General features: G+C 34.1%; 2 protein-coding genes across 4 annotated transcripts in view; one reads left to right on the plus strand and one right to left on the minus strand.

Annotated features, from left to right (window-relative positions):
• The window catches only part of r (carbamoyl-phosphate synthetase 2, aspartate transcarbamylase, and dihydroorotase rudimentary), a 243477-nt gene that overhangs the window by 150006 nt on the left and 70300 nt on the right, over positions 1 to 23171 (plus strand). For both annotated transcript variants that reach the window (XM_089097829.1, XM_089097830.1), the window contains 2 exons: positions 3908 to 4012; positions 19815 to 20072. In XM_089097829.1, the coding sequence (XP_088953955.1) occupies positions 3908 to 4012; positions 19815 to 20072 (363 nt within the window). The remainder of the gene's footprint in view (positions 1 to 3907; positions 4013 to 19814; positions 20073 to 23171) is intronic.
• The window catches only part of LOC148945954 (uncharacterized), a 37609-nt gene continuing 19586 nt past the window's right edge, over positions 5149 to 23171 (minus strand). Inside the window, exons 1-4 of one of the 2 annotated variants that reach the window (XM_089097831.1) lie at positions 16708 to 16811; positions 12817 to 13091; positions 9888 to 10156; positions 5149 to 6894 (exon numbers count right to left, since the gene is read on the minus strand). In XM_089097831.1, the coding sequence (XP_088953957.1) occupies positions 5279 to 6894; positions 9888 to 10156; positions 12817 to 13022 (2091 nt within the window). In that variant the 5' untranslated portion in view covers positions 13023 to 13091; positions 16708 to 16811 and the 3' untranslated portion in view covers positions 5149 to 5278. Of the gene's footprint in view, positions 6895 to 9887; positions 10157 to 12816; positions 13092 to 16707; positions 16812 to 23171 lie in introns of those variants that run through there. The other variant, XM_089097832.1, reaches the window with a different exon arrangement.

Below are 23171 nucleotides of genomic sequence, written 5' to 3' on the forward strand. Positions count from 1 at the left end.
CAAAATATATTCCGTGCAAGATCTAGATTATAGAAAAGCCAACCAAGTCAAGGTCGCCACTAAGAAATTTTTCGGTAGGGCGGGGGATTAATTTTCTAGTGAATAGATGGTGCTAGTGCATAAAAACTATAAATGTGCTAGTATATAGTAATTTCTTCATTAAAACGAAAAGGGATGGTTTAAATAGATCTGAATCCAAAAGAGGGTAAGTAATCAGAGGCCTAGGGTGGCGCCAATGAACGGAAGTCCAAATTGAAATGATTTAGCCTCCACTTTTACAGAATTTCAAGTCTTAGCAAGACAGTTGCTAGGATGTTAGTTGGATTTAAAGTGAAATTAGCTGTTTTTTAAGAGCTTTGAGCTCTGAGCATCCGTCACACTGGGCCAAAAATCTGGAACTCAATTCCAGCACCAGTTCGAGAATGCAGCAACAAGCGATATTTTCTAAGACTAGTAAAGAAACATCTTGCGACAAGCTAAGCATTTTGTTTATTATGGTTTTCTTGTTCGTCATTATAAAATTTAGTTAGAAGACGGCTGTTGATTTTCGTTGGCAATATTTTCAGCGCTAAAGTACGCCACGAGGCATGTGCGCTGTTTTGTGACATTTATTTATGTACGTGTTGTAAATAAGAATATTCTACTCTATTCTACTCTATTCGCATAAAATCATTCAAGCCTGAAAAGAAGGGAAAACGAGGAAGTAGGAGCTAGGAAATAACTTTCAGGAACGTAATTTGTCTTGTTATAGGAATGTTATATATAAACGCAGTAATAGGAACGTTATATGTAAACGTTACAACTGGAGAGTTACGTGTAAAGTTATTTTAGAAGATTTATTCACCTAACAAGAATTCAATTTCATGAGGGTTTATTTTTCTAGAGGGTGGAGGTGGGAGTAAGAACGTGGAAACACTTTCACATGCTCTACTTTAGGCTGTAGATCCATTCCTGTAAGTTTAGTTCTTGTAGTATGCTAATGAAGAGTCGCTCTTGTTTATTTTCATATCCAAGTTTGATTGAATGCCTTTAGTCTTGGGTTTAGATAAAATTGCTACTAGAATAAGAAAGAAGAAGACACAAGTTAAAGAAAAGAAAACACAAGGGAGAATCGTCTAAAAATAACCAGAACGGAAAGAAAAATCACTCAAAAACAACCATACAAAAATGTGTTTGTTTCTCTATGTTTGGGAAAACTGTCTGTCAATTTTATTTTTTCGGAAGATCTTTGATTAGAATTTCTCGGTGGGATTTCAAGTTTACTCATTTGACTTGGAATATAAGCTTCATTGAAAAATTGAAAACCTGATGGAAATTATAGCTTAGCATTGAATTAAAATTTTTGTGTGTTTGTGTTGTGCAATGATTACCAGAAACCACCACTGTGAGACAAAATCGTCTAAAATAATTAGTTAAAAAATTAAGTTAAATAATAATAAGTTAAATATAAGTTAATATAAAAATAAGTTAATATAAAATAATAATATAAAAATAAGTTAAATAATTAAAAAAATAAGTTAAAATAAGTTAAAAAATATAAAAATGAGTTAAAAATAAGTTAAATAATTAGAAAAAATCGTTGGAAAACAGTAATACTAAACTTGTGTTTTCATCTCACTCTTTTTTGCAAAACTGTCTATTGAATTATGAACTTGTGTTCTCTTTTAGGCAGGATTTCAAATTTAACTTATTTGACTTGGAAAATATACTTCATTTAAAAACTAAAAATTGAAGAAACATGTAATTAAGTATTGGGTTTAAATTTCTTTTTTGTGTTTGTGTTGTGTAAAGATTACTGGGGTACGAAACTTGGAGACAAAATCTGTCACGGGGAAAATTTATTTGATCTCCTCTCTCTTTGAATCATAAAAAATAACTTGAGCAGAAGGAAAAATTGCTGGAAACGACCATATTAAAGCTTTATTATTAAAACTTCTATCGACTTTTGAGTTTTCTGGAAGGTTTGTGATTAAAGTAAAAATTTTGTCTTTTCGGTGGGATTTTATGTTCAGCTTATTTGAGTCAGCTTGCAAAAACTGAAAATAGAGGAAAAATATAACTAAACATTCGTTTCAAATCTTAGTTTATTGTGTTTGTCTTAAGCAAGATTTGAAGAAATCTTCCTTGAGAGACAAAAAACTTGGAAAGAAAATCTATCACGGGGAAGATTTGTTTGATCTCCTTTGTTTGAATCGTCTAAAAATAACTAGAACAACAGGAACTATCACTTCAAACAACCTTACTGAAGCTGCCTTTTCATTTCGCTCTTTTCGGAAAAATTGTCCATCGACTTTTTCGCTTTCCAGATTTTAAGTTTTAAGCCTCAGTTGAAGACTAAAAATTGAAGAAAAATATAACTAAGAATTGTGCTAAATTTTCTTTTTTTGTGTCTATCTTGTGCAAAGATTAGAAGAAGCTACCACTGGAGTAATAAAAACTTCGAGGCAAAATCCTTCAAAGTGTAAATCGAACTCCATTTCCATTTACCCTATCGAACTACTTTTACCATTTACCATTTCGATTTACCCTATCGATTTACTCCAAATCGAACTCCATTTGAACTCCAATCTTTGAATCGTCTAAAAATAACTTGAAATGAGGGAAATACTACAACCATACTGGAGGTGCGTTTCTTTTGCTATTTTTTTTAGCAAACTGTTTACAGATTTTACCATTTCAGTTTTTTCAGTTTTAAGCTTAATGTTAACAAGGAAAATTGATGAAAAGTATAGCTCAACAGTGAACTTAAATTTTATTTTTCGCGTTTGTGTTGTGTAAAGATTTCCAGAAACCATCTCTGGGAGACAAAACACTAGACATTAATTAAATCACTGAAACTAGTAATAAGCCCAGAGTGGTTGGGTTGTTTTCAAACTATGAAGTTCTTCGTCAGCGTTGCCACTATGGAGCATGAAAGTAAATATGCGAAACTAATTAGTTAAACTCGACAACGTATTCAGTTTGAAATTATTCAAACATTAACGGTAAACTGGTTCCTAAAAACAACTAAACAATCAATAAGGTTGCTTGGTAATACGAGCTAGACTCTCAGTCGGGCATACCCATATTATAGTTGTATTTAGTTTGTAAATAAAAGAACCTGAACCTGAAGAAAGCTACATACTTTAAGCTATTTGGTGTCATATTTTTTTAATTTAATTTTTAACATATGGTTTAAATTTTTTTGATTTCTCATCCACGTTTCTTTTTTTAAGTTTGGTGCCATCTGCTACAAAAAAAATGCATGACTGCATATAACTTGTAAAACTTTTTGGCATGCTGACCAATGGCCTGCTTAGCGCAGGTGCTGATCTTGTGATTTTCTTCCTTCGGCTGGGAGTGCAATGCATGGTGGGGGGCATGGGCGTCCATAAGCTGAATTCCAGGGGGGGGCAAACTTCGTCTAATTGCTACTTTTAATGCTATATAATAGAAATCTCAGAACAAAAATTTAAAAATAAGGCAGCATCATTCAGCCAGGGGGGGGGGGCAAGAGCCCCCCCCCCTGCCCCCCCATATGGGCGCCCATGGTGGGGGGCAAATCATCCGACACGTCATGTGTTTTTCCTCAGATATCTCTAGGACATATTTAGAGCTGGGTCGAATCTGCCTAAGGTTACAGATTCACACCATTGACCCCGTTCCAAACCAAATAACCAGCGACATAAGGACTCTAACCTCTGTCCTCAGGATTTCAAGTCCAGCGCGCCAACCACTCGGCTATGACGGCTCACATGACTGCATATAAAGGTCTTTTTCCTTAAGAACTGAATTTCCGATTTCCCCCAAGTTTAAAAAAATATTAAGTTTCCGCTTAACCAATCCAAACAGTTAGGTTTCATTTTCACTGCCCTTGGTACTTTAAGGAACTTCGTATTATTCCGCGCTAACTGTCAACATTTTTCAGCATAAAGACGAATTTCTACCATCTGCAATAACACTGGCAGAGCTAGGATTTAATCTGTACGGTAGCATTGGTACTGCTGACTATTACTCAAATCAGGGTCTCAAGGTTAGTTATTTTTAGAATACTTTAACTAAGAAACTAATCAAGCGTGCTGAGTAATGCTGGGTACTGCTTCTGAACCTTGTTATTGTGTCAGTACCGTCTTACCTTGTAAAGCAATGCTGTTTGGAAAGTTCCATCTGTAATATGAGATTCGTCACCAAAACCGTATCCAGGGGGGGGGGGGGTACCGGGTATTAGCACTCCCCACCCAATTTTTGTCTGACTCGTAAAAATTAATCTCATAGGTAGGGGGAGGGGGCTGCCCATAATTAGGCAACAAATATTTTAGAACTAGTAGCCTTTAGTTGGACGAAAGGTAGTCCTCACGTGAAACTCTATTGTACATTTGTCCCAATTAGATTTATACTGGACAACCTTTTATTTTATACATAACCTCAAAACGATGGATAAAGCTGGGGAGTGCTTTTTGCTTTAGCATCAAAACAGATAATGGCTGGGGGTAATTGGACCAAACTAAAGGGAACGAGAATCGTGAAAATGAATACAAGTCACAGTTTTTAATTTGCTTTAGAGGGAAGCGGGGGGGGGGGGGGTAATTTGATAGATGTTGCTCTTGGGCTACCTACTATCCTGTTCAGATGCTACCAAGCTCAACCAAATTTGTAGATACGTCATTTTTTTCTATTGTGAATAGAGGTCATCAACATGTAATCATTACATCATCTGTACTGATATTTCCTACATGATTTGTTTTTCATCCTTTTTTTAGAATTTTGAAATATTTTTCTTGGGCAGCATTTTCTGTCTTTTGTTTCTTGACTTTTTATTTTAATTTTCAATTAGTTAATTATTTAGACCTAATATTAATTTATTTTGTCTCAGCTATTGGGTTTTGTGAAATGGTATCCTTTCAGGAGCGGCAACTCAAAAAAATGTAGGGGTGGGGAGTATTTTTTTTTTCTATCACGAAGATACAGTGAAGGGCATTTTCAAAATCTGTGAAGGGGGGCATTTTTGATTTTTTCTGTATGAAAATATAGAGGAAAGTGTTTTATTTCAAATATAAGGGAACCTTTGGCCGCAACCTTCCCCTCCCCCCCCCCCCCAAAAAAAGTGTGTCCCACTATCGTCAACTATTGTAGACATGTATGAGTAGTCCTGGGTGGTAAAGATTCATAAAACGCATAGACATACGTATATTTGAGGTACTCTTACAAGCTTCTTACAAAATTCTTAAAAATGAGATTATAATTTGTTTATAACATTATGGTTAATTCTATATGAACATAAGTTATCACTCGGTTTTAATCAGCGCCGTTCAATTGGTATCTTGCCAAATGTGTGGGTTTTCAATGATTCGATATTTTCAAGAAGTCTCTTTAAATTGTCACAGTGGTCACTCAATACATTGATCTCTTTGAAACTAATTCCTTTCCCTTGCTTCATCCATAGAAAATGTCCTAAGAAAAAGTCAATTATTTTCTTAACATCATTATGTGAAATAGATCTCTGAATCACATTTTTTTGTCCGTTTTTTTTGTCTAATGTTCCATGTGACTCTACTTTTTTCGTCTTTTTCTTTGTATTTTTAGCCTTCAAATATTTTTCCTGTAGTTCATTTTTGTTTTTAAAACTCCAAAACCCGTCTTCTTCTTCTCCTACATGAGTGATACTGGCATCTTCACTAAAGATCGGATTCAGTTGAATAGATGTCTCGGAAGCTTGGTGATTAAGAATAATGAAAAGTTTTTCAAAATCAGGGGCTATGTGTAAAGGTTGGTCTAATAGTTTCCGAGCTTCAAATACACAATTGAGCACATTTTTCAAAACACTTGTCATTTTGATTTCTGCCTTCCGAATTTTTTCTATCGGGATAGGTCGGAACAAGTTCTTATTTCTAATAAAATAATCCGGTAAATATCGGTTTCTTAAACAAGATAATAAATCCTCAAAAATTTGCAATACTTTATCTCCGATACAGGTTTCGGTCAAACTAGAATCTCCATTTTCTAGAATATGGTATAGAGTCACTAAAATATGTTTAAATTCTATCACTTCTAAGTCACTATGATTGTTTTTTATTAAGAAATAGGACCAATATAAAATCTGAACCTGTGCGTAGTTAAAACTGGCTACCAGTATCTGGTCGGCACTGTCAGTTAATACTTCCCATTGATTCTCGTGATTCACTACTGGCCTCCCATGCATCAAATCACCGATTGGTTGTAGATAATATTTTTCTTTTTTTATTAGCTCTAATGTCTTTGAATCTGGCCACTTGGTGGCAAGTCCAGTAATTGTGTCATGAACTTTTTTTCTCAAGCGGAAATTATTCTTTAAAGTTTGAGGACATAAAATTGGAACAACTTTTGTTTTTGTTTGGGCGAATCGAACTGTTTTCATCCTTCGATTTTCTTGACAGCTTTCAAAATATAGCTTGGAGGATAAGTAGTGCTTAGTCTGTGGTTGCAGTGAGGTATTTAACTTACCATCTACAACTAAAATCTTTCTTTCCTTTATTAAATTTGAAAAATTGTCATATAAGCTATTGGATTGTTCACTCACTCTCATATTAGCTGCTGATAAATTTGACGAGTTATTCACGTAATAAGACACGTTTTCGCTGGAGTTCACTTTCCATACGGAATGAATTCGGGGTACACTGCTTGAACCTGAGAAAATGTTGTTAGATTGTTTACGTTCTTCCCAGAATGCTGGAATTTCTATCTCTGGTAGGCTTAAGGCTAGACCAGACCTCTTTGATTCTCCTTTTTGGCTCAACGGAACTCGGAGGAAATGTGTTGTCTCTGTTTTGGAAGTGACCCCATCTACCCCAAGTGTCTTAGAATTTTCAGGCTTTGATGTGGTATCTTCCTCTTTTTTCGTGTTTTTGTTTGGATCCTCACAGCAGAGTAGGAAAAATCCTGGAATTATTTAGTTAATTACCACAGGTTTAAATATTTTGTAAATTAGTTTATTAAAATGTTAGATAAAAGATAGAGATAGTGTAAGCGACCTTAAGTATGGGATTAGGAAAATATTAACGTCGGTGAGAGGAGGGGGAGTCGTAAACACCCTTTTTCAGTTAATTCTGTTATAATATGCTTTGGACACGAGAGCACCGCCAGGAAATTATCCCAGAGATGGGGAAGGGGTCACTATCAAGATTCCTGCTTTTGCCAAGATTTAAATGGAAGTATATTCCGTTTTCCTCCTGATGTGTTTTTTAAGCATCTTCTCGTTTCCCAGTGCCCCTCGTTGGCGGTATCTGTGAATGAAATTGATGCTAAACAGAAATATTAAAAAAAAAAAAAAAAAAAATGAAAATAAAAAATGGGTTGTAACAAGTTTATGGTTCTTATGGAATATTAAGTGCATTACAATTTTAAATAAATTAAACATTTTTGGAAGAAACTGATTGCTCCAAATCACCAACTATAATGACAAAACGGGTACCCATTTTTAATTTGACCTATATAACATACACAGCAAACTGAGTTTAATCTCTAAATATATTAAGATGAGCAATATATATATATATATATATATATATATATATATATATATATATATATATATATATATATATATATATATATATATATATATATATATATAATCATTTCGGTGGAGAATTTATTTTGGGTTTGTTTATTTTGAATTAATCAAAATCCAGTTTGAAGTCTTACAGACAATTTCAGAATCCTCAGAATTTCTTCTTAGAATCCTAATTCATAATTTTTAGGGTCCTGAAAATATCTAAATGAATTTTGGTCTATTCAAATAAGAAAAAAAAATCGATTTTGGCAGTCACGATAGTACGGAAGATGGGCGATGCTAAGTTTTGGATTATTCCCTCCCTTTAAAGGCTAATCCCTCCTCCCTCTCAAATATTAAGACATTCTATATTTTTACTATTTTTTTGTTTAATGACCTTAAGTATCAGTTATTTTTCATTTTTTTTTTACCCCCCCCCCCCCCCAAAAAAAAATTGTCTGTCCCTGGATTTTTTGTGCTCCGCACTGAAGACGAATACATGTAAATGCCTAATTTCGATAAGTATTTTATCGAATTTAACTACCTTTCACATTTATTTATTCTTTAATTCAAATTTTTGTATTCCTATTTGGATTTTTATTATTATTATATATTGTTTATTCAAGATTCTTCTCATTAACTGAAAATTTTAAATAAGTGCTCAGAGGTTTCACGTTGTAACGTGTGTATAAACATGAAGGAAAATTTTAAATCTAGTTTAAATAACGTGCGTTTATTTTGATAAGTAAATACAATATAAGTTGGGCAATATCAGCTTTTTCCACTTGGTATTTAGTCTATTTTCTTTTATACCCATCTTATTTCGTTAGTATTTTAGATCTTTATTTAGTGTTAACAGTGGCGGATCCAGAATTTTCTTAGGGGGTGCAAAATAGATTGATGCAACAAACTTGCGTTAGGAGCAAGTTTAATTAACGCAAACTTGCGTTAATTAAATAAATTACACTACTTTAGGCTTTTTTAGGGGGAGCGCGCCCCCTTCCCCCCACCCCAGGATTCGCCACTGAGTGTTAATACCTACTCTTTGATATTTCTGATGCTGAGAACCCAAAATCAATGAAAGGAATTGAGATACATCTTTAACGCTAAGCACGATCGATACCAATTTTTTTTCTTGATTCACTTATAATCTGAACCTCCGCGTGGAGTTAAATGCGGTGAGGCCTCTGTGTATCTTGTCTTTAACTCCCTCTTGATCAACATCTATCCCTTGTTTCTCTTTTTAGTAGTGGTTTGGGTGGGTAGAAGAAAATTGGGAAGAATGTGTTACGTGTTACGTAATTGTTGTTTAAGGAGGTGCCATATAAAAATTTTCTCTTTTATCTTTCTCTTATTTTTCTCTCTCTTTTTTTTCCTCTCTTTGTTGTGTTATTTATTTCGAATTCATAGCATGCAGTTATCCTTAGGACATTGTATAGCATACATAATGTAAACTTTTTGTGACTCAATTTGTTGAATAAATAAAACGAATAAAAAATATTAATAAATTAAAGTATGGCCATTTTTTACTTATTTTTCATTATTTTAATAGGAAGAAGATGAGGGTACGAAATGTTATCCTTTTTCAATTAGTATCTTCAAATTCTCGAAAAATTAATTTGGGGTATGAATACAATAGAATATGAAAGCTAAACAGCATAAAGTTGAAAATAGAAATATCGAATAGTTAATTGTTACTTAATCTTTAACCTTTAAAGATTATTTAAATTTTGCGTGAAGAGATATAATACTTCAAAACCATGCATTTGCCTGTTCTCTTGGACATAAAACTCTTTCAGTCATTAAGTTGAATAGTGATTCATCGTAACTTTTAGCTTAATACCACAGAATGATTGTTATTTGTGGTAACTGAAACTGGATTCATGATCAATATCAGACTGATGATGATTCATGGTAACTTTTAGCTTAATATCACCATCCTAAGGGGTGTTAATTCACAAAAATCTAATGGGCAATACCCCCCCCCCCCCCCAACAAAAAAAATATAATGAGGCAATCATGTTAATTTTTTCCAATATAAATACCAAATAAATGTATTTCATAAAGAAAGGTATTTTAAATGAAAATACAAAAAAAATATGTATTTTTCAATGTCTAGGGGGGGGGGGAGAGTGGGTTGACAATGAAATGTTGTACTTTATCTTTATTACTATTTTCATTAGAGTTCCGAAATATTAGTTCTCGCTGTAAATGCATGAGAATATTAATGTTAAACAGTAAGAAGTTTAAAGTATGAATATCAATTGAAAGATTATATTTTATCAAGTGATGACGAACGCCCAAACCACCCTTAGGCTTGTTTCCCTAGTGAAGCTCTTTTAGTTCTGAAGCTAAATACATGAATTTGATAGACTCTCACCTGGTGACGACGTGTCGAATTCCATGGTAACCTTTAGCTTGCGGCCACCCTCACCATCACCATCATTGCTGGCGCCACACGATATTCTTCTATCTTCTTCGTAAATTTCTATTCTGTTTTCTAAAATAAAATCTTGTGGTGCAGTCATTAATTCCAAAATTTTTCCTTTGTAGAAGTTGCTGTCTTTATCAGCAATTTCATTGCTATTTGGAATATCACGATACTCCTTATTGATTCCTTTTTCTAAACTGCTGGGTCTCTTTTTCTTTCTAGAAGATAAGGAGATATGAATTAGTGTTTGTGCTTAGGGGGCAAGAATAGCAGAATCCACTTAACTTTAGATTGAAGAAAATAAATAGAAAAGGATAATTAAATCATGTTTAACTTTCTTCTCATGATCTTACAAGGAAAACCAAGAAGGTTTGTCAATCCAAGTAATGACGCTTACTGCGTCCTAACCCGTCAACTAGCTTTCTATATTTAAATAGATTTATATGAATATATTTAATATATTATTAATTATGCAACATTATTTAATATTTAAATATATATATATTTAAATGTACCCAATGTACATCTTGGAATCGATATCAGCCGAAGCTCTTACTGATGATATGAAAGTCAACCCTTTAAAGTCAACTGTTCTTACTATTAATTTCCTTAATGCTCCTCCTTCTTTCTCCTGTACAATCCCCTCTGAAATGTCCGTTACCACTATGAAATTAATGGCTGTTACCAACTCAAGTAACTTACAATGGGATTGTCACATTAATGACATCTTACAACATGCAAATGCCGCATTATCCCTCCTTAAACTCCTTAAAAAATTTAAATGCCCTAAATCGCACTGTTTGAGGATTTTATTGTCATTTGTATGTCCATCCCTTGAGTACGCCTGTCCTGTTCGGCATCCTGGCATTTGCATTGAATTGTCAGACAGAATAGAGACAGGACAAAAAAAGGTGCCTAAGAACTATCTTCAATGAGGGTAAAGTACCTTATATTTCCCTTCTTAGGAGAGCTAATCTTGTCACCCTTAAGGAAAGGAGAGCCAAAATTACCTTGCGTTTTGCTAACAATGCCCTTCATAACCCTCGAACAACTCCCTTTTTTCCTGGTCAATATTCATCCCTTCGACCCCGCCTACCGCGTTCTGTGTTAACAAAAATCCTCTTTCTCGCCCCAATCAATGTTTGCACGGAAATATATAGAAGAACTTTTATTCCTTACATAGTTGAAATTTTCAAACACTTACTCTCCGCGGCCCGCCCCCCCCCTCACTCTCTCTTTACCTCATAGTTATTAATTTAATGCCCATTTTGCAAATTTGGGGTTTTTATTTTTATGTTTGTTATTATACATATAACGTTTGTTTTTTTTTGTTTGCTGACGTTTTACGGTTTTATAGTTTTGCTGACGACATTGACCTTCTAATTTTATTAGTTTACTTTGTACTTTGTTTTTGTTTTTAACGTTTTTACGTATTTTAACTTGACCCTTTTATAATTTGCTGTTGTTGTTTGAGTGTTTGTTTTTGTTATTCTTTTTTCGCTGTATTTGACGCTAAAGTGCGAATTCGGCCCTTTTGGGCTTGTGATAGCAATTTTTCAGCAATAAATCTTATCTTATCTTATATATATATAATTTATTTTATATATATATATATATATATATATATATATATATATATATATATATATATATATATATATATATATATATATATATATATGTATATATAATAAAAATAAATATATATATGGTGGCCGGCGTTTACCCCCCTGGGGATTCCCCCCCCCCGCCGAAAAATACCCTGCGGGGGTATTTTCCAGAACAAAATAATAACTTCCGGCTCATTCACTAGATTTATCTGAGAGAGTTCAAAAAGCTGGGTTCATCCAAGTCTTGAGTTATAAATGTCTTATTTGATATTGCCTAAATGTAAGTTGAATTTCTAATGAAGGGAGCAAATTTTTTTTCTTCTTCTCATTGCAAAAGAAAAGTTTTTGAATTTATAATTATATAGGCTACGTGACTGGTCATATCTTCCTATATACACTACGCATTTTTGACGTAATACCTTCAATTAGGTATTGATATGACCAATCGAAATTAGACGTAAAATAATATTAGACGTGAATAATAATAATATTAACTTTATACCTGTATCTGAACTTGTAGGACATATAGGGAGACGCTTGTACAGAAAATGTATTATGGGGGGGGGGCTAAATTTTAACGAAAACGTAGATAAATTTATTATGGGAAAAATATAGCTTATCGTTGAAAGCTGTACAAATCCTTATACTCATTTATATGTATTATTTTGATAGACTCAGTCCTTAGGAGCGTAGGGCCGAGGAGATAAGGAGCTGTTGGAGGACATATTAAGAACATAGGAAAACTTATCGGGAGCTCCTTAGCTTCTAAGGAACTATGGGAGAGCATGGAGGGACGAGGAAGGTAAAAATTTTCTAGAACGTTACTACGTAGAGGGTTTCATCGTCCCTTCTAAAAGTGTTACGAAATGAATGAGCTTTGGGAGGTATTGAGAGCTCAGGGTGAATGAGCAGGTTAGAAAATTAATTTTCGCTTTTCTATAATTTTGTTTTGGCTTTTTTAATTAAAGCGTTTCGCTTAAAGTTGGGCATAAGCAGGATGAGAGGGGATCTTAGATAACGAGGCCGTGTTGATTTGTGGTATTTGCTCCTCTTTTATCCCTTCCCGAAGAGCTGGACCTGTGTGTTCCTGTGCAAACACCTCTACTGATTTAAAGGGGGGTCTGACCTTTAAAATGAACGATTTCTGCATTGTTGTTGCTTTAAGTCAATACACTGCTTCAAATAAGAATAATTGTTCATTCTTCCCGGTGTTGGATAGAAAATATCATGCTTTGAATTTACCAATTTATCAGTAAAATTAAATTTACCTTGGATCTCGGCCAAAAAACCTAACCGATAGCAGGAGATTGTTCAAAACAAAGTCTTGTGGCTTCCTTTTCAAATCTCTCTTCATCTTCTCGTAATTCCAGGCTTTTATTCTTTTTCTTCGTTCTTCTTCATTGACTTTTTCGGCCAATTTTGTCTCTTTATTAGAACTGCTGGAATCTTTTGTAGCTTTTCTAATAAAATGCATTTTTCTGGTTGATTAGTTGACAGTTATTTCACGGTTTTTAAATTGAGTACCAGATTAGTGTTTGACAAGCTGCAATAGATGGATAACTTTAAAAGACTGAAATTCAAATTTTGCATTTTTTTGGTACTTGTATGCAATCCAGTAAACACGCAAAGAGAAGCGCATATAGAATGTCAAAGATGCTGTTCAAAACCGGGTTTCCGCTAGCTAGTGAATTGTTGTTCACTTCGTGGAAACAAAGTAATCTTTATGTTTTTGGGGTTGAATGGGCAAAAAAAGGCACCTAGGTTAGGTTACGTATTTAATATATGCTATGCTATACCCCCCCCCCCCTAATTTGTAAATATATAGCACAAATTTGTTTCTAAACTATTATATTTTCTTCCTATTTTGTTTTATTTCATTAGCATTAACCAAACTTCACATTTCGCCTGTTACTGGATTGCATGCAAGTACCATTTTTTTTTACACAAACATGAAAAAAACAAATGATGAATAATTGCAGTGCATGCTCATCTGCGTAAGTCTAGAGTATCTAGAGGAAATACATAATCTTAAACTAATTTAAAGTTTTAACGCTCGATGTATTATTTTCTATGTGTTTCTTTCTGTCTCTTGCGTGTTAATTTTTCTTGATGCGTCGTATAAACTGGAACGGCCGTAGAAATTCAAGAGATGGGTCTTCCGATTTCAAATTAAAAGCTTTAATTCCCTTTTTGAGGGTCAAAATCGATTGAAAGGTAACCTGGTGCTCCTATTATGTTCAATTTGCCCCCCTCCCCCCGGGCACCTTCGGATTTCTACTTGGCATTGGATAGAAGTTTAAAAGAGACATTTTAATAAGAAAGGTTGTAAAATCTGAAAAATGTGTGTAATGGTGACTTGTTACATTTAGTTTGCCTCAAGAAATGATCTGCTAGGGCCTTCCCAAGGGCATGGGCCCTACTTTGTGCAAATATCATTTTTTCCTAGAAAAATTTAAGCAGAAAGGGGGTTATTTTTCTAATACAATACAAAAATATTTGTTAATTATCAACATACATTTTCCCTGAAAAAAAGACTATTTCTGCGCGGTTGATTTGGCCAACTTTGGATATGTTATTAAGCAAATTTTTCTGAACATTTTTGTGCAAAAACATTTCTGTTGCTCGAATGCCGAGGTTTGGCCTTTTTTTCTTAATTTTAGTGGACTAAGACCCTAATGGGTAGATACGTCAACTTCTTAATAATCTCTTGGAGATAAAAACTTTTTCCTGGTTTTTCGATGCTGATACCTTAAAGTAAGACGGAAGAAATTTACAGTAAAGAAAGCAAGATGGATAAATATCAGTGATTTCCTTTTTCTTAAATATTGAGGAAAGGTTAAGGAGGTAACGATCAGAATTACCGGTAAAAGTAAAATAAAGTTTACCAAGGACAATACGATTGTATTTACTCAGGGATATACCCAAGATTATTTTTTATTCACGGAGGGGGATAACTAAACAAATTATTGATAATTTGAAAAAGAATTGCCCAGACTCTCAAGAAAATTTAGGATTCAGGGGGGCATGGGTGCTGATTCTGCCCCGGTGTACGTCCCTGATTTACTTCTGTTGGCTATAATTTTAGAGTAGGCAATATAAATTCTCACCCTAGCCCCACGGACAGCACGCTAGTAAAGTAAATTTAACGGCACTAGACCCTCAAGGTCCAAACTGGCGGTACTTATCTCCGTTTTGTGGCCCTTAAGCCAGGAAGTGCAATGTGCAATTGAAGGCTAGACATCCTGTTTTTTCTCACACTCTTCCTGCTTACCTTCCCCAGATTTCTCCAGGTGCCCATTTAGAGCTGGGTCAACTCTGGCACCGCTGACCAGAGTCACGCTACTGACCCCATCCCATGCCAAATAACCGGCCACGCCAGGAATTGAACCCGTGCCCCTCGGACGAAGGATTTCCAACCTAGTGCACCAACCATTTGGCCAGGAGCCAGCATGCTATCGAGGACTTGAAAGGGAAAGGTGCCAGGACATCGACACGTCAGGACCACTAACGTCAGGGCATCGACAAAATCCGTCATAACATAAAAAAAAAATCCGTCAGAACATTGACACGCCAGGACATTGACAGTAATAACATCGACACGTCAGGACATCGACAGGTCAGTTCATCGACAGTCGCAATCGCTACCCGTCAGAACGGCGACAGTCATAACATCGACACGTCATAACATCTAAAAAAAAATTTCATAACGAAAATCCGTTGGAACCACTAACCGTCAGAACGTCGACAGTCATAACATCGACACGTCATAACCTCTATAATTCTTAAACTTTAGCTTATTTGGGTTTAGGGGGGAAAAGGTGCCAAAGTTAGGTTAGGTTACGTATTTAATATATGCTATGCTTTATCCCCACCCCCTGATGTGCAAATATATTGCCGAAATTTGTTTCTAAACTATTATATACTTATTACTATTGTATAAACTCATAAATTTTTTTCATAATGAAAATCCGTCAGAAACACAGACCGTCAGAACGTCGACGGTCATAACATCGACACGTCATAAAATCTAAAAAAAAATTTTAATTACGAAAATCCATCGGGACTACTAACCGTCAGAACGTCGATAGTCATAGCATCGACACATCATAACATCTAAAAAAATTATAGATGTTATGACGTGTCGATGTTATGACTTTCGACGTTCTGACGGGTATCGATTGTGACTGTCGATGAATTGACGTGTCGATGTTATGACTGTTGACGTTCTAACGGGTAGCGATTGTGATTGTCGATGAACTGACGTGTCGATGTTATGACTGTCGACGTTCTGACGGGTAGCGATTGTCACTGTTGATGTCCTGACGTGACGATGTTATGACTGTCGAAATCCTGACATGTCGATGTTCTGATGGATTTTCCTTGTTGACGAAATGACGTTTAGTGCTTGTGACGGTTATATGAAATGGTAACATCCCCTCGAAAGATGTTTTGGAAGTTTAATATACCACCAAATCGAATCCACATTTGAGAGTGGAAAATTTGGAGAGCCTAGAAATCTAATGGAGGAAAAAATATTGAAAGAAATATGCTCACATTTAGTATTATCAAGTGAAAGAACAGTTCTAACAAAAGAAAAAGAAATGTTATGAACCATTCTTGACAGACCAATTTTCAGTCGACTTATTAGAAGAATGTTGTCGGCATAAGCGAGGTAGGATATGTCACTCAAGCCGGGAAAACACATTGAACAAAAAAAAATGTTTCCAAGGACTTCAGAAATAGAAATAAGAAATTGTTCGACGTAATCGTCTGACAAAACGAATATTAAATCTTTTTAAATTTGTTTCAGTCTGATACTTAGACTGACCATCTATATATACTATATATTATATTCGTCTGTATTGATATCCTATATATATAGAAAGATAGTATACATAGATACATACTATAAATACATATTCATAGATAGATATATAGATACACACTATATATATATATATATACTATATGTTCAGTCTGATGCTTTCTTACTGAAAAGGTTTGGGACCCCTTACCAAAATGAATCCTAATACCATACCCATACTCGTCCTAGATTTTTAGCAATTTTGAATCATTTTTGGATAAGGCATGATTTTTCACTTTATAAGTAAAGACAATACACTCCTTGGAATATATGATTAGGGAGAAAATATAGTTACTTCTGGGACCCGTAGTATGAGAGCATAGATAATAAATATGCAGATACTTATATCCTTCTCATACTCCCTTACAATCCACACCAACTGGCTAGCTTCACCTTTTTAGTTAACAACGATAGTCGGTCAACTGAGATTGCCAAATTTTGAGCCATTGGCAAAGGGCTTATCTCAGATTGTTCATGCTTATCATCAGTGCTGATTAATTTCATTATCAACTTTTGCTCGCTTTGTCACACAGGAAGTCATTAAATGTTTCTCTATGCTTTACTATTTTATTTTTTCATTGCCGCTTTACGGTGATTTGGAAATAATCTTTTGAAGAAAGGGCGAGCAATCTATAACACGACTTTTTATTGCTAAACCTCGGATAATAGACAAATTTCTGAAATGACGGTTTACCTCACTTCTCTGAATTAAAAAAAATAGTTCACGGTATTGATGACGAAGCAAAAAAAGTGAAATTAAGCGTTTGTATTTTTGTACACAGAAAATAAATGTTATTTTTGAAAGAACCTGAATAAGCCTAGTCTAAATTTAATTTCTTCGCTAAAAATTGCATAAGTTCAAGTCGTGGGTTAAGAACCAAGGATGTTAAAATAAAAGTATCTTTTGCCTCCTGGAACCATGTCAGGCTTATTCACGAGGAAATCATGATTTTTTTATTATTCTTTTGGTTGTTTTAAAATTGTTAAGTTTTTAGGGCGGTGCCACATTTTCGTCAGTGTTGCCAAATTAAATCATAAAAATAATGAGCAAAATTGATTAGGGTAAATTTGACGGCGATTTTTGTTTTTAAAAATTCAAACATTAACAATCTATTGATTCCAAAAGACAATTACACCTTCAAAGGAAAACTGCACCTTCCTAAGCTGTTTGTGCCTTACGTTTTTAGCTTATCATTTGCTCGTTTTCACGCACGTTTCTCTTTTTTGAATTTGGCACCCGTTCCTACCAAAGACTGCATATGGAGTTTTTTTTTTTTAAATAAAAGTTGAATTCTCGGTTTTTCATTATTTTTTCAACATATATATGGCCGTTTTAAGTTTCTACGTCACCAATTCAAACCATCAGACATAATTTTCGTTCTCCTTAATACTTCAAGCAGCTCCAAAGAGAAACTCGTGATTGAAGTATTCTTCTGGAAAATTCTACTATTTTTTAGCCTTAGAACCGCCTCCCTACCCTTGAAAAGTGTTCTGATTTTCTGTGAAGTGTGTGCTTGCAAACACTGAACTCCAATTTGGAATTGAATTGAAATCCGAATTGAAAAAATTGGATGAATAGTGGGAAAAAGGTCTAATTCAATTGTTAACGTACCAAGGACATCAAAATCAAAACTAAATTAATAAAGTACCAAGGACATCAAAATCAATGTATTTTCGCCTTTGGACCTGTCTTAGGTCTATTCATACCTAAATGCAATGATTTTCTAAGATTTTTCTACTGGTTGTTTTAAAATTACAAGATTTTTAGGGCAGTATCACATGTTATCAGTGTTACCAAACTAACTGTGAAAAAAACTTAGTAAGAAAAACTAATCAGTTAAATTTTCCAATGCCTTTCCTGTGTTTAAATTCAAACATTATCAATCTGTTGATGCCCAAAGACAGCTAGACCTTTAAAGCGAAGCTAAACTCTCTTAAGCTGTTTGGTGTCATATGTGTTTAGCTTATTTTTTATCCACGTTTCTTGCTTTTAAATTTGGCGCCCGCTACTAACAAAAACTGCATATAACCAACCAGTTAACACAACCGGATTTCAGTGTCACTGTCCTAGGTGCTTTAAGACAGATTCAGATAGCCCGTGCTTTACATCATATCTAATACATTTCCTTTGGATCCTTTAGTTACCTTGGTTGAACAGGAAGACAATAAATGTGTCTTTTATGTCAGGTTCAGATGCACCTGAAAAAAAGGTGCGTCAGATTGTATAAGTGGTCATCGAAAAACTAAGCAGTGTCTAGACTCGATCCTGCTTTCGTTCCATTTGACATCTCCGTGTTGGTTGTACGGATCACTATAACTTGGCTAGCGTGCAGGCCATTGGGCTGAAGCTTTTTTCGAATATCGATTCAAAAGGTATACAACCATATATAACTTTATTGGGGCTTTTAAGCCACCTTAAGGTTAAGAACCTCTAAATTTGAGTTCAAGAAGCCTGTGCTTTTATGCCAGTTATTTATGTTAAAAGAAATGTACAATGTCCAGATGCAATAGTGAACAGGCTTCAACGAGGTTTAGCCTCTAAAAATTTTCCCTCCCATTACTGTGTCCCAAATGTTTTTTGCTTTCAAACCCTCAGTAACTTGCCATGGAATTGTGGAGTCCTCCACTTCCAAATAGTTTTAACATATAGTAATCAAATATATAATAATGTAATAATTTAACATAAAATGTATATGTTTAACATAAAATGTAAAATGTATATGTATGTTTTAACAAAAATGTATATGTTTGTAATAGTAAACATAAATAATAAAAGAATTTAATTAAAATCCTCAAAACAGTTATCAGGTGTGCACATATTCTGAGCAGCATGTGCCTACAGCTTTTACCGATCAAAAATGGGTGAAGTATCATTTTATTCATAATTTGAGTCTCTTGACTTCACAATTTGTTCTCCCGAAGTCTAAAAACGGTTTTCGAATATTTAACATTTACTACGACGCTTAATACTTGGCACCACTTACCAATAAAAAACTTTTCCATTGTTAAACTGAGTTAATTGATCCTCCTAGGGTGAATATTTCTATCATGTAGCATAAAATAAGCGATTGGGCCAGTCTTGAAGTGCCTCTACTTCAAAATGTGTCTGACTTTGTTTGCCTCCTCGGCACCCATGCTTGCCAATCTTAAATTTTTAAACGAATGAATTTTAAGCTAGTAAAAAGAACTTGAATATCATCTGATTGGTTTACCTGTGTGAAATTCTAGGCCACTAAAAGGAACGGAAAGTTATCGAGTCACAAAATTTGATTGCACGTAATTCTTCTGCTCCTCTCCGGTCAAACCTATGAATTGTTCAGCTTTAAGTTTACTTCTGCTTTATACAATTAATTTCCCTTGATTTATTTTCCTCCCTCAGGAGTTGAAATTTCTCCTTTTCAGATTGAGTCTGTTGACTGGGCTTTTGAAAATCTTGGTGAAAATGGATCATCAGGTCAACTGAAGAGCCTTAGTGATTACATTGCCAGCAAGCACTTTGACCTCGTTATCAACCTACCTAGAAGGACTGCTGGTAGTAGCAGAGTTTCGTCTTTCACTTCAGGCTACCAAAGATCAAGAGGGTACATCACACGCAGAATGGCGGTTGACCTTGCTGTGCCACTGGTCACAGATATCAAATGTGCAAAGTTGTTGGTTGAGGTAAGATGTTGTGAATTATCCTTACATTTTGAGTTAATATGATTAAGTAACCGTATAAGAGTGGATTCTTTCTCTCTTTGTAATACGTTTTTGGTATCATTCTTATCGGTTATTAAACCGACAATTGTCGGTCATACGGGTTATTAAAAAAGAAATAGTATAATAAGAAAGTTATTACTTTATGCTATGCAGAAAATGTATGTCATACAGATTTTTGGGTCACTTTCAATTTAATTCACGTTTTGGCGACTATACTATTGTTTGCCTGTACTTGTATTTAAGAATTTTATGTATTTGAATGTTCTTCAAACAAAAATAGTTCTAATTGACCAACCAAGCCCTCCGCCCCCTCTTTAGTGATGTCTATATGACCTTACTGAATATTGAACAAGAAGCCTTTTTTTAAAAATTTGCAAATCTTTGTTGACAGAGAAATATTAAAAGATGATGTTGAATATCCTACCATTTAAAAACGGGAACGAGGGGAAAATTAGTATAGGATAGTCATATAATTTTAAATAAAACAAAAATATAGCGGAAAAACATGAGTTAAAGTGGGAGCATCCTTAAAAATTCGTTTAATATAATTTATCAGCATATTTTAAAGTAAGAATTTTGGTAGTATAATGTTTCCTTTAGAAAAGCCCTTAGACAAGAATGCTACCCCTTTTTTAAAAGAATAATGCCAGCAGCGCACCAAGTAGCAAATAATACTAATATATGTTTACATATATATTATTTATATTATTAAATATACATATATATATATATATATATATATATATATATATATATATATATATATATATATATATATATATATATATATATATATATGTATGTATGTATATATTTACATTTAACACCAATATATATATTTATATTAAAAATCTAAAACAAATTTTGCATCTACAATAACCAATTAATATAATGGTTAAAATAATCAAACAGTTCGTGGTAACGAACTGTAAGTAAGAAGCGACCCGGCTAAATAGTAATCGAAACTCTAAAAAACGGAATTTTGATACCAATAGATGCATCAAAAGAATCGGAACTTTATGCTGGTTTCAAATATATAAGTTCCATCACGTTTAGAATTACTTATCAAAAGCTACGTGCCTTAAAAGATTTGCCTTATTTTCGAAAAAAGGGGGAAACACCCCCTAAAAATCATATCATCTTAATGAAAATCGCACCACCAGATTCAGCGTGTCAGAAAACCCTACTATAGAGGTTTCAAGCTCCTATCTACAAAAATGTGGAATTTTTTTTTTTTTTTTTTTCTGCCTGAAGAAAGATCACAGATGCGTGTTTATTTATTTTTTCGTTTTTTTTTCCCAGGGGTGATCGTATCGACCATGTGATCCCAGAATATCGAGAGAGGGCTCATTCAAACGGATATTAAAAGTTCTAGTGTCCTATTTTAAGTGACCAAAAAATTGGAGGAAAACTAGGCCCCCTCCCACGCTCATTTTTCCCAAAGTCACCGGATCAAAATTTTGAGATGATCATATTGGTCAGCATTGTCGAAAAAAATAATAACAATGTTTTTAATAATGAATTAATCCTTTATAGTTCCCAGGGAAAGAGTTAAAAGTTATGAACTATGACCATTATTCACATATAGGCTAGTATAAACTATTAGGAAGTACGCCTATACAAACATTTTCAGGGGTGATTTTTCCTGGTGGGGTGTCGGGGGGAGGGGGTTACGTGGGAGGATCTTACCATGGACGAAATTTTCATGGGGGAAGAGAATTTTCCATGAAGGGGGCGCCAAATTTCTCAGCATTATTTAAAAACGATCAGAAATTAAATTAAAAACAAGTTTCTTCAACTGAAACTGAAAGTAAGGAGCAACATTAGAACTTAAAATGGACAGAAATTATCGCCAGTATGAGGGGGCTCGCCCCCTCGTTAATACTTCGCTCTTTGCGTTAAAGTTTTTTTTTTAGTACTTTCAAAAGAGCTATTTATTCTACTTAAACGGCCTTTGTGGTTCAGGACTCATTCCTAAAGGATTGGAACAAAATTTATACTTGAGCTTAAAGAGCGAGGTATTAACGAGGGGGTGAACCCCCTCATATACGTAATAATGCCTGTTCATTTTTAGTTCTAATGTTGCTCCCTACTTTCAGCTGAAAAACTTGTTTTTTTTTATTTAATAACCATATAAAGCGAAATATTTACAGACATAATCATAAGAGGAGGAGCTAGACAATAAATCAGCCAACCGGGTTATAGGAACAGCCATTTTTGTTGCTTCCTTTAATCTGGGGTAAATAAATCATTTTGCTATGTCCAATTTCTAATTAATAGAAATTGTACTGGCTTTCTACTCTTTTATATGGCTACTCTATGCTTTCAACCCTGGTTTTCGTATAATATAGTAATAGTAATAGTATAGTAATAAAGTGTGTCAAATTACGCGAAAATATCCATTACATTGGTTGATTATCGCCACAGAGCTATAATCAGGTGGAGAGAAAATGACATAAAAGTCATTGAAATTGTGGAATCAAACGGAAAGCACTAAAACATGGTTACTAGAGGACTTACTTTGCCATGTAAGTTATTTATAGTAGGGCTTTTGCCGTGTCTCTGGTTGAACGGAAATAATTCGAATTAACTCTATTCTTTTTACCTGGCTGCAATTGTAGGTTAGCATTTATTTCTGCGCATTTAAAGCTTTGATTTTCTTTGATAAAAGGAGCATTTCAGTTCTTAAAGTGAAAAAAAGAAATAATAAATACATTATAACTTAAGTAAATAGATTTAATTAAATAAGAATGATAGGTGGTCTTATAATAATAAATCTATAAATTTTAATAAATTACAAGTAAATAATGATACATAGCCAATAAATCTTATTGTAAACCGAGTACAGTGTCACAATATCCTAACCTGAAAAAAATAATCTCTCCCCTTCCCAAAAACACAAACTTGAATTACTATCTTTTCTTTAATACTTCAGTAATCTATTTGCTAACATAAGAGATTGTCTTTTTGAAAGTAAGATGAAGGATCTGGGAACTTTAGGGTCTCACCCTAAAAAACTACCTCCAGTCCTTCTCCCTCTAGAGGGTCCTTACCTTTGAT

The sequence above is a fragment of the Artemia sp. Qi Xiang Cuo genome, chromosome 12, assembly GCF_049724085.1.
Source record: "Artemia sp. Qi Xiang Cuo chromosome 12, ASM4972408v1, whole genome shotgun sequence".
Classification (NCBI taxonomy): Eukaryota; Metazoa; Arthropoda; class Branchiopoda; order Anostraca; family Artemiidae; genus Artemia; species Artemia sp. Qi Xiang Cuo.